Genomic DNA, 17,644 nt, shown 5'->3' with positions numbered 1-17,644 from the left:
GCAGCATTAGTGTTCAGCTGACCTGAGTTCCCACCTACATTTAGTATTTGGCCTTCAGACTTCTCACTTTCTACAAGCTCACTGACACATGTAAATGCTTATTATATGATACCCAGCATGATTAGATTAGATTATTTTTTCAGCAGGAAGGTCAAAATGTCTTACTATCAGACAGAGAAAATTCTAAAGTTGAATTCAAAAATAAAATAGACTTCAAAGCCTGTGTATAATATCAGTTATTTTACTTGCATTAAAAAAAAAAAAGAAGTGATCTCCGATTTTCATTATTTTAAGACATGTAAGCCTGGGTACTACATAAAATGACCACCAGATAAATCATTTAGGTTAAACAATACAGACTACTGTGCAAATTTCTAAAGTATTGTTAAATTATGCCTACTTTTCTACTCTAGTAAAGACTAACAGCAACAAGTATGAACATGCCTACATTAACTATATGTAGTTTGTATGTTCAAGTCTGAAACTGGTAAAATAAGAACAATTGTAAAGAAATATACAATTTTAAATAATGATAAGCTTTGCAGAAAATGGGAAAATTCATGTTTACCATGTCAATGAGAGAAAACATCCTGGCAAATGATCAAAGGAAAAAATCCTGAGACTCTGTAATGTTGAAATCTCACCAAAGAAAGCTGAACTCCACTGACAAACCAAAATGCAAAGAAAATGTTTTTTCTTACTTAATAATAAAGATGTTAAATTTATACTTAAGTAAATTTACTGCTAATATAATAACCAAAAATATAGTACTTGTAAATTCGCAAAAATACATTTGTTATTAAAGAGATAGCACCACCCAAGCCCCATATTGTGGAAATCAGGAAATCATAAAATTTGTGAAAAATCATGACTTTTTCATATAATATGAATCACTGTATCACTTCCTAATTAATTATTTGTACTATAAATATTTCTTTTTCTACTAATCCGTAATACCTGAGATAAAATAAAGCCCCATTCTGAAGACTTGGCTCAAAATAAGGTGCAAGAAAATTTCTCATGTTCCCCTTTACACATTTCTTCCTCCTTTCTTGAAATAATGCCATAAAATTCATTAATAAAAACCTATTTTATATCTCCCCAAATCTAAATCTGCACTATTTCTTAACTAAGTTGTTTTCTGGATTATTAGATCATACGAAATATTTTAGCTTAAAAGATTCTTGATAGAACAACAAAAAACATGAGAAAATAAGAGTCAAATCCTGCACTTCTAGAAGTTTCACATTATCGCTTTAGGGTTAAAAATGTAGTTAAGTATTTGGTACTCAGTGCTCTGTTTGTTGGTGGTGATTGTCTTATCATAAATAAGGAACTTTAACATTTTTCTTGAAGAAAATCACTGTAAAAATTCAATGTTAAGAGTAGGAATAATAATTAACACATCAATTTTACAACTTACTTCTGAAAGAGACCATTTATTTCTGTGTTCTAGAAGATGAATAAGTAAAATCCATAATTCTTTAATGCACGAACATGAGCAGTGGTGACTTGCTAATGCTTCAGAAGGCCTAACCTGTGGAGAAGAACCAGAACGAGTTCTATACTAGGAGAATTTTACATGCTACATAACTCTCCAAATGTTTTAAAAGAAGGATTTAGATGACTTAAAACTGATGCTCAATTATATAAAATTGTTTACAAAAAATGTGTCATTCCATTAAATTTTAAAATAAATTCCCATTTGACTTTTTATTTTTTTAAAGTAGGCTCCACATCCAGCATGGAGCAAAAACTCATGACCCTGAAATCAGGACCTGATCTGAGATCAAGAGTCAGATGCCCAACTGACTAAGCCACCCAGGATTCCCTAAATTCCCATTTTACAACTAAAAAAACAGAATGAACTTTATTTTCAACCTTTAAAAAAGCCTTTGCTAAAAAAAAAAAAAAAAAAAAAAAAAAAAGCCTTTGCTTTTGGTTGTTGTATAACATCAGCCATAGACAATAGATTAAAAAAAAAAAAAAAAGATGGGCTGTGTTCCAATAAAATTTTATTTGCAAAAACAGACAATGTGTTAGAGATTTGGCCTTAGGGCAATGATTTCTCTTTTGGGCGTTGGGAGTGATGATTTCCTAACTGTGATCTAATCCATCGGCCACAACAGAAAATCTTCTAATAAAAAAAAAAAGAAAAGAAAATCTTCTAATAAAAAGATTAGAAACAAATTTTAATTCACTGTACAGCAGACTAAAAATTTTTACAAGTCAGAACAAATGCAATTATTAGGGATTTATAAAGGTTAAGCAATTTTAGATTAAGCATTTTTTTTAACAAATATATCCTTAATGGCCCTATATGATGCAAAAAGCATATGTACTATATGGGTATACCTAGATAGATACATATACTTAAGTTATACCTAGACTTCAGAAATTCATTATATAATTACTATTTCACATATAATACATTCATGTTTCTAACATAATACAGAGTGAGATAACTATTAAGGTATTACTAAATGGTATTTGGCTAATCCACTAATTACATTAATTGTAAAATTAGATAGATCAGATTTAAAAGATTATGATAATACATAAAACACAATCTAAATTTAAGAAATTATAAATCTTGATTTCCTGTAAGTTTTGTGCTAACAGTTTGAAATAACTGATAATCTTCAAATTTCCATTGCTAGAAAATGAGTAGGTAATGTAGAATCTTTAAATCACTGTGTTAAACATTCTATTAAACACAATGTAATAAGAACACGTAATTTCCCCCATGATTCTAGACCTTTTAGAAAAACAAAATCTCTCTTTAAATTTGTCAAGTGATTTTAGTTAAGTACTCATTTACTGTTTTATGTAACTACGTATATATTATTAAAGAGCTGGACTCTCCTATTTGAAAAGAAGTTAATTTTCCAGTTGTCATGAACATCCTGTTTTTATTTATTTTTGATAAGATAGAAAAGGTTATTTTTAAAAATTAAAAAAATGCCTCTGAAACGTTAATTTCAGCCCGTTTTAAATGTTCAAAACAATTCTCCCATTCAACTCCCAGATAGTAATAAATATAAAATTAGGAGAAATAACATGTAAACCATTTCAGATTAAATTCTTATAAACCACACACCTTAAGGACTATTGCCATTTAGTGTTAAAAATACAAATAAACTCTTAAAACATTACCTTGTCATACCTGTTGAGTGACAGGCTTATTAAATCACAAAGGAGATTTTCACATTGTTCTTCAAATAGGCTGACGTTTGTTAAATTGTCACCTGCCAGATTCATAAACTGATGACCGTATACAACTTGTTCTAAAAATGTAAATAAAATATATTCTATTTATAACTACAGATCTTACTAATTCAGAAGAAGCAAAGTAACTCCACACCTTTAAATTAACAACAAAACTGCAACATACACAGGTAAAAACAAATTTCTTTAGAAATAAAAGTTAAACTTGAGGATAATTCCTTTCTTATGTGATCACTGATATACATTTTTTTAAAAAAGTTTTCAATTTTCTCATGTGCCACTTAATTGATTTCTTTTCTTAATGAGGCCATCTTTAGAAACTAACAATGTAATATCACTTAAGAAAAAAAAAAACCAAAGTGCTAGAAAATCCTCAATATTTTTAAGCAATTAAAGGCTTTGAAATATTTTTTTAAACAAATGCTGATAAATTAATCACACACAATTGCTTGCGCTGTGAAGAGAGCAAACCAAGATAAGATACTAAAATGTGTACCTCTATCAGATTAAAGTACACCTTCTAGAATTGCTCTAAGGAAATATATTGATATACAAAGTTCAAGTGAGAGAAGAAATTATGTATTTGTAGACATCTTTGTACATTTGTGTGTATAAATATTTAAGTGTACACACATGTACATATACACATACATGTATTTTTGTATTTATTGGTTTACTGAAAACCAGGTATGAAGATAATAGATGTCATTATAACTTAAGTAAATGATAATTTATAAATAAGTAGTATTTATTGAAGATTACTAAGTTGAGAATAGACTCTTAAAATGCCAAATAGCAAGACCAAGAAATAAGCAATATACGAAATAAAAAAGCATTATCCATTATATATATGAACAATTAATTTTTTTAAAGAAGAAACATTAGCAAAAGATAATGAATAAGTAATAAAGCAAATATAAAACACAACAAAATTATGGAAAGATGTTCAACTTCATTAGTACTGAGAAAATTGCAAAACAGAGATTCAATGTCATTTTTCATGTATTAATTGGCAAAAAATAAAAATAATTAATAGTATCCACTACTGGCAAAAGAATAAGGCAAAGGTATGCTCACAGTATAGATAAATTGGGGAAACTGTACAGCAACAGTGTGTACAATATTAAAGCTGAATGTGCCACTCCAATGCTAAGAATCTACTCTATAGAATAACTTGTACATGTATTCAAAGATGCATATATACACAAGGATGTTCTATGAAATATTATTTGTAGTATCAAAAAAGTGGCAGTTGGGACCCCTGGGTGGCTTAGCGGTTGAGCGTCTGCCTTCGGCTTGGGGCATGATCCAAGGGGTTCCGGGATCGAGTCCCACATATCAGGCTTCCTGCATGGAGCCTGCTTCTCCCTCTGCCTGTGTTTCTGCCACTTTCTCTGTCTCTCATGAATAAATAAATAAAATCTAAAAGTAGAAGTAGCTGAAATATTAAAAAATAGACTTGACTAAATAAATTATGATAGAGTCATAACATATAGCCCTTAAATGAATGAAATATAAACTATATGTACTGACATGAAGAGATATCTAAAAAGCTACTGAATAAACACTACACAGAATACTACCATTTGTGTTTAGTTAGAAACAAAGACAAAAATCCTACCCACAAATTTCTATATATGTATGGTAAGATACTAAGTATGGAAAGAAAAATGGACCAAACTGTTCTCTTAAAAAAAAAAGAGTAAGACTTTTTACTTTGGTTACTATTTGATGTAAAATAAAAAATGAAAAACCCAGAAAGCACTTATTACTTATAATTTATAAGGTTTAGATTTAAAAAGGACATAAATCAGAAATCCATAAACTTACTGAATTTTTCACCAAGCATGTGAAGAATTTCTAGCACCAGCCAATGGATATCTAAGTGGAGATGTAATAAATGCCACGATGGTGGAAAAAGCTGTGAATGACATTATCAACTGTGACTGAGAATTCATAGTACGTTAGTAGGTGTTTTATAGTATATTACAACAGTCCTCCATAAGCACAAGGATAAAGAACCAATTAACCTACCCACTATTCAATAGCAGGGAAAAACTTGGTGTTGTTCATTAGAGGATTTTTTTCACTGGAAGATCTTTGAAAGCATATTTTCATCTGATGGTTTAGGACAGACCCACCTTGGGGCTGCCGAATAGACTTGTATACTAAGGGTCCCTTCCAACCTACCTCTGGTCAGCTTCAAGGCAGGAAGAGAATTTTTTAACTACTTATTTTCATAATCTTGTTTTAGACTTTAGCTAGGATATATGTTTTGAAATGTAATGAGTACCCAGGAACTCCTATAAAGTATTTAACAGGAGAACTTTAGACTATTATGTAGATACTACTGAGATGCCCATTTAAAAAACTGAAGTTAAAAAAAAAAAATAAAAAAAATAAAAAAATAAAAAACTGAAGTTAAAAGCAGTGAAGAAATTTACCTTTCAATTCATGCATTAAGATTCAAATCTAATTCTATCTGATTCAAAAGCCAATGCTCTTAACTACCGTGCTGTTGCAGGATTGTCAATAACCTTCCCCCAGCCAACATTTAATATCATCTTAAAAATAAATACAATGATATACATGTTCTATTAAGAAAACAAAGAGAACAAGGAAGAATGATAAAGAGGGAATTTATCTTATCACATTTGCAAACAAAATAAAATGCTACACTAGGGATCCCTGGGTGGCTCAGTGGTTTAGCACCTGCCTTTGGGCCCGGGACATGATCCCAGAGTCCCAGGATCGAGTCCCACTTCTGGCTCCTTGCATGGAGCCTGCTTCTCCCTCTGCCTATGTCTCTGCCTCTCTCTCTTGTCTCTCATGAATAAATAAATAAAATCTTTAAAAAAAAAAAAAGCTACACTAATAAAACAGCATTGGCTCAGAAATAGATAATAAGTAAACAGCAAAAATAGGCAAGAGAAATTAACATGGTATCTCAAATCAGTGGGGAAAACATGGATCATTCAAAAAAAGACTGGTTATTAACTTACTCCTTTGTAAGAAACTAAAGTTAGATTTCCCACCTTAAAAAAAAAATTTCCCACCTCAGAGCATATTTATAAAGATATAAAAAGATAATTGTACAAAAAAAGTACATTTTTAACACCCAAGAGATAATACACAAGGAAAACCTGACAAATCAAACTATAGAAAACTTAAACCATCTGCATAGCAAAGCAGGTTAAGTGCTAAAAAAGAAAACTTTATGAAAATAATTGTAATACATAATATCCAATAAATATTCTCTAATAAAAAAGTTCCTTAAAAATAATAAAAGACAGATGCTTAACTGAAAATACCAATTAAATCAATACTTTTCATATGATAGGTACAACACAAATATACAAAGCCTTGAAAGATGCCTTTCACTTTGTAAGATCATTTGTTGTTTTTCAGAAAAGAACAGTATTTCAGGGTATGATTTTTTGCTTATATGCTTTAAAAATTCAGCCTTCTGATCTTCAAATACCCTCTTTTCAAGTTTGCCTAATTAAAAAGCTTATGAAAAGCAAAACCTAGTTTGAGAAACTTTGCAGTCTTTATTTCCGCTGTTAGATAAATTATTAATTTTATTTATTTTTTTAAAGACTGTATTTATGGGCATCCCCGGTGGCCCAGTGGTTTATCACCACCTTCGGCCTGGGATGTGGTCCTGGGGACCCGGGGTCGAGTCCCAACTTTGGAATCCCTGCATAGGGCCTGCTTCTCCCTCTGCCTGTGTCTCTGCCTCTCTCTCTCTCTCTCTGTCATGAATAAATAAAATCTTAAAAAAAAAAAAAAAAGACTGTATTTATTTATTTGATGGGGGAGGCGGGGGGGGGGGTACATGCACAAGCACACAAGAGCAGAGGGAGAGGGAGAAGAAGCAGGCTCTCCTCTGAGCAGGGAGTGAGATTCAATACAGGGCTCAATCCATCCCAGGATCCTGGGATCATGACCTGAGCCTAAGACCAACCCAGCCACCCAGGTGCCCAAATTTTTATTTTCTTAAGCATTTGATGAATATCCAGAAAATAAAGCCAGTCCCATTTATAGAAACCAAAATAAAGGAAAAATATCCCTTCCTCCATAATCTTTCCACGAATATTTATTGTCATGAATAAAAGCAATTACCTTAAAATAAAAAAAAAAAAATTAAAAAAACAAAAAGCAATTACCTATTTGCCTTCTATGGATTAGACATATGAACCTGTGAATTCACTTAGGACTCTTTATTTTTAATTTGACATATATTGGTCCCTGATAAGAAGAGTGCATTTTTTTTGTTGTTAAATTTCACAGAAATAAACATTTTTTCATATTTTACATTTTGTCAAAGACACCTTCCTAAAATCCAAATGTTATTCAAATTGGTAAAGTTAAATAGAAGGAAAGAAGTTGAGAGTTCAGGGAATCCCATGGGGAATTATAATTTGCCATTCATATAAGCTCACATTTCCTATGGAGAATTTGTTAATTACATCGATAAGCTGGGTCATGCTGTCAATACAAATTTTTTTTTTCAATACAAATTTTTATTTTATTTTATTTTATTTTTTTAATTTTTTTTTATTTATTTATGATAGTCACACACACAGAGAGAGAGAGAGAGAGGCAGAGACGCAGGCAGAGGGAGAAGCAGGCTCCATGCACCGGGAGCCCGACGTGGGATTCGATCCCAGATCTCCAGGATCGCGCCCTGGGCCAAAGGCAGGCGCCGAACCGCTGCGCCACCCAGGGATCCCTCAATACAAATTTTTAAAAAACAAACCTTCAGTAGGAATGATTTCACAGGTAGAAAAAAAGAGCATAGTTTAAATAATCTTAATCATATTCCAAAAAAGTCTCAAAAGTTACTAAGAATAGAAATACTGCTATGATTTTGAAAGTGTAACTTTTATAAGATGATCTTGAATTTTACTATAACATAATCTAGGGTTTCCCCAAATCTTTATCAATGGGAAAAATGATACAAATTTTTAAAAATAAAGGTTTTTTGCTTTGAAATTTGTACATATTTGCATGTTATAAACTAGAATTTTTTTTTTATAAACTAGAATTGAGAACAGCTATCACTGCTTTAGTATAGATTTAGTATAGATTATACTATAAGTACTTTATTTAATTAATTTTAATTTATTTAATTTTCCCAATAACTAGGAAAATATACCAACTACAAACATGAGGAGACGGAAGCAAGAGGTTTTCCTTGCCCAATGGCATATAATTAGAAGAGGAGCCAGAATTTCAGTCAGGCAATCTGGTTCCCGAGCTTCACTCTTGACTAGTTTCCCTCATTCTTGAATGAATGAATATTCCTTGTGCAAAGAAAAAAACTGATGATTTAATAATTAAATGAAACAAGTCAAACCTTAATCTGGTTTTGATTTACAAATGCTCCTAGATTAATACTGGGAAGTTCAGATAGATGTCCAATATACAAAAGTAATCCATGGAGTTCATTAACCAACACAGAGGGTAGTTGTGCCTCCAAAGTTTCATAGGGATGGACAGGAACAGGACTCTCAGCACTTTGTACTTTCAGGTACCTAAAAAAATAGATACAATAAATAACTAGAGTCTGGATGAACTTGCACTCAAAAATTCATGCAGGGATAAAAATATTCATTTGACATCCTACCTAAAGATGAAAACCTTGACATAATGAAGAAATGTCACACACTGCTGCCTAATACTGTCTGCTTTGCAGTGTAGGGTTGATATCTTCCCTGAAACCAAAACAGATTAAGTGTTAATCAAAGTCTAAATAGTTAGTGGGCAGTGACAAAAAAATTTATAAGCCATACAAGTAGCAATTCATTTGTGATTTCATCCCTTCCCAATTCATGACTCTATCATACATTCTGATCCAACCAAAACTAATTAGCACTTCCTGCTGCCTGAACTTTTAACACATCTCGATGATTTGGTCTATACAGTTGTTTCTATCTGGAACTCTTCTTGTCCTCAAAATTTCTGCCTACCTATTTTCTACTTCATCTCTGTAGACCCGAGATGTGGCATCACTCTGTGATGGGCACGTAAACAGCCCGTGGCTCCCACAGCAGCTTATACTTGCCACGATTACTACACTTTTCCATCTACCACGTCCTATGCTTATGTGTCTGTATGTCCTACCAACTACAAACTCGACAGATTTTTCTACTTTGATTCATTATCACCTTATATAGTACCTGGCATGAAACAGAGCCTCAGGTGATAAATAATACTCAACATTTACTGAGCACATACTGAAAAAACAAAACAGTCCTGACAGTCGACTGCTAACAACTAGGTCATGATGTTCCCTCCCAAAATATGATATAAAAAATATTATCAAAATATATCAAAAATAATCAAATCAGACAAGGCCACTCTGTGATTATGGTGAAACAAGACAAAAGCAAAATCTCTCTGTAATCATGTCTGAATACAGAAACATGGCACTATGCAATTACAGAAAAACAAACAAAATACAAAAACAAAATATTTCCCTTGTGCAGCTAACATGACTATTACTACGCTACTAATTAAAACCCTCCCTAGCCTTTCTTGGCCCTATCTCCTAGATAAAAATTAACATATTCATTACACTGTTCCTGCTTAACAGCATCCAATCAAAAATAAAAGGCCTGGCCCCCTTAAACTCTACTCCAAATCAGCCAGCACAAGTGCAAACCCTATCACAAGCCCCTCTCTTTCTACTGAGAAGCCCCAATTGTTCCTCATGATGGGTGTACTTCCGTCTTCTGTCAGTAAGCTACTCAACCTGTCATTGTCCAAAGGTGTATTCCAGGTGATCTTTAGTTGCTGAGCATCACCAATAACAGATATTAGCCTAAGCACTTGAATGATATCACCTAATCCTCACAAGAACTCAATAATGAGGTGGGAACTATTCTCTGGTATGAGACTGACAGTTAGGTAGGGTTGGAACCCAGGCTGACCAGAGTGCCATGATTCTAATTACTACACTGTAGCACAATTGCCAGAAAGGAGAAGCAGTTAGCTTGCACTAAAACACCCTGCCTTTCAATTCCCTTCACCACCTTAACATATACCAAACCCCCCAAATGAGTAACTCATTAAACGTCAAACACAGAAAGAAGAGCAAAGAAGGCAGCATGAATTCAGGCAATTTCTCTCACTTCCCACTCCCAAAGCAAGTTGCTAATTCCCTTAAAAAATGTTTAGCCTTAAATCAATTTTATCACAAATACAGAAAATACTATAAATCTCAAAATTTAAGTGTCATATTTTTCTGAATGCTAAACACTATCATGAACTTCTAACCTAATGCTTCTTCCTCCATGTTACTATGATATCCCAATATGCATCATAGACAGATGTGTAATTCAATCCTTTCTGCCATTAAAAACACTTAAAACTTACCAAAATCACAGTTGGCTTGTAATAAGGTTTCCAAATTGTACAGCTGCTGCCTAATTTAAAAAATGTAAGGTAAGTTAATTTTGTAAAAGTTTAAAGCATGTAATAATCATAGGGATAATGTTTTCAAATCTATTACATAGCTTTAGTATGTGTATAACCTCTCATTTGTCAATGTTTAAAATACTTTGTGAATGTTTATTACAGGGTCAACTTCAGATAGTAAAGATGGAGAAAAGATAAAACAAGCTTTTTTGTCTGATCTTCCAAAAACCTCTATTAAAAGCTGCATATATGTATATATAATTATAAATATCATAGACCTTACTATCATGAGATATTGTTTATATACTCTCACAAAGAAAGTTTAAGATACTTATATAAAAACCCTAGATTAACAGTTATATAATGAAATGTTAAATTGTATCAAACAATTATACTACTGAAGTTCAGAAAAGGAATAGAATAACTTAGACTAGAGTTATCAAGGAAAGTAATATTTATGATGTCCCCCTTCAATACCTGAAAGTAAGCTCTTGTCATTCTTCCTAATTGCCTTTCAACTCTTTAAATATTGACCCATCTTCATGACCTATGTCCAGAATAAAGACTCAACTCATTCTATAATGTTCAGGTTTGCAGAGAATCACTCACTCAACCTGTTTCCCAATAAAACACACAACAAGGCACATACAGTGTCCCTTTACAAGGTCTCAGGGGATGAGGAGAAATCTCTCCATCTTTCCATTTTCATTTAAATGTAGCACATACATATTCTTAATGTATTTCTGGATAATAATTTCTTTAACAACTGACTCCATTTCAAAACCATGTAAAAACTAAATATGGACTGGGTTTTAAATGGTAATATTTTGTTAAATGATAATGAATGTTGTTAACCGTGATAGAGATACTGTTTATGTTTTTTAAAAGTTCATATTTTTAGAAAATGTTTATTGAAATATTTAAGGGTGAGATAACAGGATGCCTGGAATCTGCTAAAAACACTTAACCCAGAGGATCCCTGGGTGGCTTAGTGGTTTAGCGCCTGCCTTCGGCCCAGGGCATGATCCTGGAGTCCTGGGATCGAGTCTCACATTGGGTTCCCTGCATGTAACCCTCTGCCGGGATCCCTGGGTGGCGCAGCGGTTTGGCGCCTGCCTTTGGCCCAGGGCGTGATCCTGGGGACCCGGGATCGAGTCCCACATCAGGCTCCCGGTGCACGGAGCCTGCTTCTCCCTCTGCCTGTGTCTCTGCCTCTCTCTCTCTCTCTCTCTCTGTGACTATCATAAATAAATAAAAATTAAAAAAAAAAAAAAAAAAGTAACCCTCTGCCTGTGTCTCTGCCCCACCCCACCCCCGTCTTTCATGAATAAAATCTTAATTAAAAAAAAAAAAAAAAAAACTTAATCAAAAAAAAAAAAAAGAGGAAAAGGGACAGATGAAGGAAATGAAATAAAACCTTGATGTCTATTGCCACTGAGGAAGTATGTGAAGGTTCAGTATGGTATTCTTGCTACATTTGTTTCTGTTTGGAAAATTTCATTAAAAATTTTTAATGACGTCTAAGCTAATCATATCAACTAATCATATTACTATCTGAAAGATTTTTGGAAAGTCTGAGTTCATTCTCTAAAAAAATCAATAAAAGACTATGATGATTCAACTAACGCAGTATTTTAGTTTTCTTCCAAAACTGTAATATCGCTCAAAGCCTTAAATATTTGTCTTCAATAAATGATGCCAGACATAGAATAAAAAGTCTGAAAAAAAAAATGAAGATTCACTAAAAAAAAACTCACTGAAATCACCGCTCCAAACATGACTACTTGATTGTTGTTTTTTGTTTTGTTTTTTGTTTCTTGTTTTTAAAGATTGTACTTATTTACTCACGAGAGACACAGGGGGGTGAGGGTGGAGGGTGGGCAGAGACACAGGCAGAGGGGGAAGCAGGCTCCACGCAGGAACTCCAGGGACTCCAGGATAACACCCTGAGCCGAAGGCAGACGCTCAAGCTCAACCACTGAGCCACCCAGTCGTCCTACTTGATTGTTGTTACTGATAAGTCAAGAGAGCAATATAAACAACTCTACTGGTGCTTTTGTAGTATCTTTATGAGAAACCACCAGCAATGGAACTGACACAACTGAATAGCATCTATGCTCAAAGGTAGTTAAAAACAAAGCAAAACATACCTGAATAAATGAAAGAGAACTCTTGATGAATTCACTAATGCTGTTTCAGTAACCCACTGAATGCCAAATATTTCCACTGTATCTTCTTCAAAATTAGTTGGTAAAGGATCAAGATTCAAAATTAATCTGAAATGGAAACTCTGATTTAAAATCATAAAAAGTACACTAAATCCCATACTATCACATATCCTTTTGTCATCATATAAATCCGTTATTTTATGTGACATGTCAACAATGATGTCATAAAGTCATAATATGCCTTGGTATCTTACATATTCAGGAATAATAAATTTAGATTGTATGAAAATTCAGTTATATACAGTGACTTTAAAAAGTGTAACTAAAGAGCAGTGTGACTTAGGGGAAAAACTCAAAAAGAAGTCTGGGAACATACTTTTGCCTATGGTCTTCAGTCGAAGAGTTTCATCCTTCGAAGGGACATTTAATTTTTAAAACAGCTAAAAGTTGTTCTGGGCCATGTCTGGGCAGCACAATCAAACGGAGTATCTCTTTTAAGGTCCCAAACGCGGTACAATTATAAAATCAACAAAAATGGTTTCCTTCCTGACTCAAATTGACTTGGCAGGTATTCCCAAAATATTTTAATAACTGCAGTTTTGCTGCAATTTGTGTACATCTGCCCAAGGCAAGAACTTTGAAGAGTAACGTTCCTGTGAATTCATGCAATATGGTGTATTTATTAAAAAGTTAAAACGAAAATAAGTCTGTATAGACACACAGGATTAGAAGCACTAGGGTAACAAAACAATGTGTATGTCTAACCTGAGAATCATCGAGAAGCTCCAGAATATTATTTCATGTTTTAGAAGGATATACCACTTCGAAAAGGCCAGCCAGGTTCAGAATCCACTTTAAGTAAAAGGGAAATTAGTAGCCAGCTTTCTACCCAAAGCTCGGTGGCATTGAAATAAGAAAACATCTGGTAGCAGGAAGTTCTGCTCAATATCCAAAAACCTTTAGGGTAAGCTCTAACCAGGCAACCAACAACAGAACTCAGAGCCTGCACCCATGTTACACACTAAGCCCACATACAAATGCATGGCTTGAACGCCGTTTGGAGCGGATTGAAATCATAAAACAACATTCCTAGCTGGTGAAAAATTTGAGAAGGGAAAAACAAAATCTCCGACTTTTTTTTTTTTTTTAACCTACCGTTTAAGGGCTCCGCTGGAAAGGTAGGACTCTCCAGAAAAATGATTTCCTCCTGTTCTGTTGTCAAAACCACAAGAAAAGCAAGGGGGTTTGCACCATTCTGTCCCCAGCTCCAGTTCCAAGCTGTCGGTCAGGAACGTCGACGCAGCGGAACAGTTTTCCATTATTCACTTTTTCTGCCCTGAAATGTGTGGGATTCGTGATTATCATCCAAGACTCCAAAGACACTGTGGTTAGATTCCAGGAGGCGGGGCGGGCCAAGAGACTTAGAAGTTCTCAAAAAGTCATCCCAGCCCAAAAAAAAAAAAAAAAAAAAAAAAAGCCCGAGAAGCCAACTGCTCAACGACTCTCCCCACCCCACACCCTGATACTAAGGCCGACAGAACTTAGGCAGAAGGCACCCCCGACTGGCTGTGGCAGGAACTTCACATCCGCCACATCCAGGTCGGATCCCGCAGCCCGGACGGCGCCAAGAGGAAAGCAAAGTGGGCAGGACCCACGCGGCCCCGGGTCCCGACCCGCCTCCACCCGCAACGTTACCGAAACGTACCGAAGCCCGTTTCCTTCCCTAGAGCAGCGCGGCGGAAACGCCCCGGCGCACAGCCCGGGGTGGGGCTCAGGGACGGCCCCGCAGCAATCTTCAGTCCTCCGGGCGGGGAGGCCAGTCCCGCCAGGTCCCCACTCTGCAGGCCCAAGGGGGCCGGTGTCCCGCGCACCCCGGAGCCCCCCCGCTTGGTGCACCGCGTACCTACACCCCCTCTGAGACTCCAACCCCGGCGTCGGCCAGCTCTCCGTCAGGCACGGGCGAAATTCCCGCCACCGCGCGCCCGCGCTCCCGAGGGGCGGGGCCACGGCGCAGCCCGCCCCCGGGGCTCCGCTCGCGAGGTCTCCGCGGGAACCGCCGGCACTCCGCAGGTTCTCGCGAGAGGCGCTTTTTTTTTTTTTTTCTTTCCTCCCCTCTGTGTGAGGAGCTCTAATTGGTCAGTTCGGCTGGAAGGCGGGGCCTCCCGGGGAAGCGAAACTGGAGGCTGAGGTGAGCATGGCCTGGCGACCGCTGGATTTCCCGTGGGCTGGACCCCGAGAAAAGAGTTTTGCTCCAGCGAGCTCGAAGTGGGTGTCTCGTTAACACCCAGAGCCGCGCCGTCGCCTCTCGTGGCCGCGCTGGTGCCGGCAACTCTTTTGTTAGGATCGAGGATGCCTATTGTTCACGCTCTGTGGACGAGGCATGGGCAGAGAGGAGGAGAAGCCAGTGTAGAGGAGCGCTGAGTAAGTCAAATAGTCCCCCTTGCTTTTGGTATGAAACCGTCGCTCCTCTTATTTACAGTACATCTGAGGTATAGCTCATGTGCAACATATTTTTTTTAAGATTTTATTTATTCATTCACGTATGTATTCATTCATGAGAGACCCAGAGAGAGAGAGAGGCAGGCTCCATGCAGGGAGCCCGACGTGGGACTCGATCCCAGGACCCCGGGGTCACGCCCTGGCCTGAAGGCGGGCGCTAAACCGCTGAGCCACCCGGGCTGCCCCATCGTGTGCAGCATTTTTATCTTTTAAAAAAGGTTTTCTTTAAGATCTACTCAGGAAAAAAAAAAAAAAAAAAGATCTACTCAGGAGATTTTCTGATCCAAATCGGAGATAACACATTTAAGCGTGTCACGGACTTCAGATTCAGGAGAAACGTTACCAACTGCTCATTCGAATCTCCTGTAATTAATTGTGTGTACTCGGCATTGCCCATCCCTCCAGAAGAGTTCGTCCTGTGTTTAATGCCTATACACAGAACCTGTCATAATTCCTCCTTTCAAACCAAATACTGCCCATTTTCTAAGAAATGGGGTGAGGTGGGAAGAAAAACACAATATGATCCCTGACTACAACGTAGGGCTCCTGTGATGGGCGCTATGTCCATTGTGTTCAGATGATGTGCCCTGAGATTTGATGCCTTCCTAGCCACCACTGCAGCTCTTTTTAGGCTCCATGTGGAGTTCTAACATGACGCATAGCCTCATCTACAACAATCCGTAGGAAATAGTGTGTAGATAAGAGAATATAGGACCCTGGCACTGTTTAGGAGACCTGGGCTGGCAGAGAGTCATTATTTCTGCCTCTAATCAAAACATTCAGATAGACCCCTTTTTCCTTTTTTTCAAGGGCCTGTTGAGTGCTCAACTTGGTTGAACCAGTCAGTGGAATGGGAAGAACCAAATTCCCTGTAAATCATGTAAGCTAATACTGTAATGCATTTCAGTAAGAATCCCTGGCAAGTTAACAGCATCCTGAAGAGAGGTAATTAAAGATGCTTAATGAAAAAGGGTCATGTATAAAGATATGGACAGGGTTACTAGAAAACAGAGAGTAATCATAAAACATGCAGAACTAATCAGAGAGTCATTATCACACGTAGGCCTAAGAGGTTTGGAGAAAGACGGATTACCAGAGGCCAAGGAGACTTACCGCTACAGGAGACAGCCACCTACCTGATAACCACCTATGGTACCTTCATAGAGGAAAGTATCTACTGCCAACCCACAACCCAGCAGAGACCACCTGGAAGGATTAAGTATGCAAACCATTTTCCCTCCACACTTCAGTGTCCAACTGGTGGTTTTCATTGACTAAAACCAACCTAAGAACAGAGAGCAAAGATGTAATCTATAAATTTCAGGCTCCTAGGATACAGCCCCGGCTGAAGAAGGGTAGAGAGTGATTCTGACAGAAAAGGGTAAATTTTATAAGGAGACATAATAATACTAAATGTATAACAGAGCTTTAATATACATAAAGGGACAAATATTATTAATTATAGGAGAAATAATAATTAGTTACAGACTTCAACACTTCTCTCTCGTAGTTGGTGGAACCAATAGAGAGAAAATTAGTATAGACTTGAACAGCACTACTAACAAACTTGACCTAATTGGTATATTTATAGGTGACTCAACCTGACAATAGCAAAATACACTCTTTACAAGTGCATATGGAACACTAAGGTAGACTGTATTCTTTGCCAGAAATCAAATTTTATCAACTTTAAAGGACTGAAATTGTACAAAGTATGTTGTTGTCCACCACAATGAAATTAAACTAGAAACCAATAACAGATATCTGAAAGAAATCTCTACATATTTGAATATTAAGTAACACTTCTAATTAGCCCATGGATCAGAGAATCACTAGGAAAATGAGAAAATATTTTGAATTAAATGAAAATGAAAGCACATTAGAATTCATAATTTTAAAAGCTTACCTTAGATAAAAAAGTTCAATGATTTAAATTTCTATCTTAGGAAACTAGAAAAAAACCCAAGCAAAACAAAACCAAGTCAAGCAAAATGAAGGAAATAATAAAGTGGAAAAATAAATGGAATGAAACAGAAGAATAGAGGAAATAAATGCAATCAGAAGATGGCTCTTTGAAGGGGATCTGGGTGGCTCAGTGGATTGGTATCCAACTTTTGATCTCAGCTCAGGTCTTGAACTTGGGATCATGAGTTTTGGCCCCATCTTGGGCTCCATGCTAGATGTGGAACCTACTTTAAAGAAGGAAGGATGGAAGGAAGGAAGGAAGGAGAAAGAAAATGTTGGTTCTTTGAAAAGAGCAGTATAATTGATACACTCTTTAGCCAGCCTGATCAAGCAAAAAAAAAGAGAGAAAATATAAATTA

At 36.0% G+C, this 17,644-nt stretch overlaps 2 protein-coding genes across 5 annotated transcripts in view; one reads left to right on the top strand and one right to left on the bottom strand.

The window, feature by feature from the left end:
- MMS22L (MMS22 like, DNA repair protein) overlaps positions 1–14,874 on the bottom strand; it is a 129,181-nt gene extending 114,307 nt beyond the window's left edge. For 3 of the 4 annotated variants that reach the window (XR_013382982.1, XM_077903004.1, XM_077903006.1), the window contains exons 1-9: positions 14,725–14,874; positions 13,977–14,157; positions 12,804–12,929; positions 10,612–10,661; positions 8,861–8,948; positions 8,591–8,768; positions 5,059–5,149; positions 3,157–3,287; positions 1,424–1,537 (exon numbers count right to left, since the gene is read on the bottom strand). Coding sequence is in view for 3 of the 4 variants with exons in the window: in XM_077903004.1 (XP_077759130.1) it covers positions 1,424–1,537; positions 3,157–3,287; positions 5,059–5,149; positions 8,591–8,768; positions 8,861–8,948; positions 10,612–10,661; positions 12,804–12,929; positions 13,977–14,140 (942 nt within the window). In the remaining variant the exon portion in view is untranslated. Of the gene's footprint in view, positions 1–1,423; positions 1,538–3,156; positions 3,288–5,058; positions 5,150–8,590; positions 8,769–8,860; positions 8,949–10,611; positions 10,662–12,803; positions 12,930–13,976; positions 14,158–14,526; positions 14,688–14,724 lie in introns of those variants that run through there. The other variant, XM_077903005.1, reaches the window with a different exon arrangement.
- The window catches only part of LOC144316684 (uncharacterized), a 507,527-nt gene continuing 504,045 nt past the window's right edge, over positions 14,163–17,644 (top strand). The window contains exons 1-3 of the mRNA XM_077902597.1: positions 14,163–14,208; positions 14,371–14,904; positions 15,015–15,242. Of these exons, the coding sequence (XP_077758723.1) occupies positions 14,163–14,208; positions 14,371–14,904; positions 15,015–15,242 (808 nt within the window). The remainder of the gene's footprint in view (positions 14,209–14,370; positions 14,905–15,014; positions 15,243–17,644) is intronic.

This window comes from Canis aureus, chromosome 7, assembly GCF_053574225.1.
Source record: "Canis aureus isolate CA01 chromosome 7, VMU_Caureus_v.1.0, whole genome shotgun sequence".
In the NCBI taxonomy this organism is placed as follows: domain Eukaryota; kingdom Metazoa; phylum Chordata; class Mammalia; order Carnivora; family Canidae; genus Canis; species Canis aureus.
This window is presented reverse-complemented; position numbering and strand designations above follow the sequence as displayed.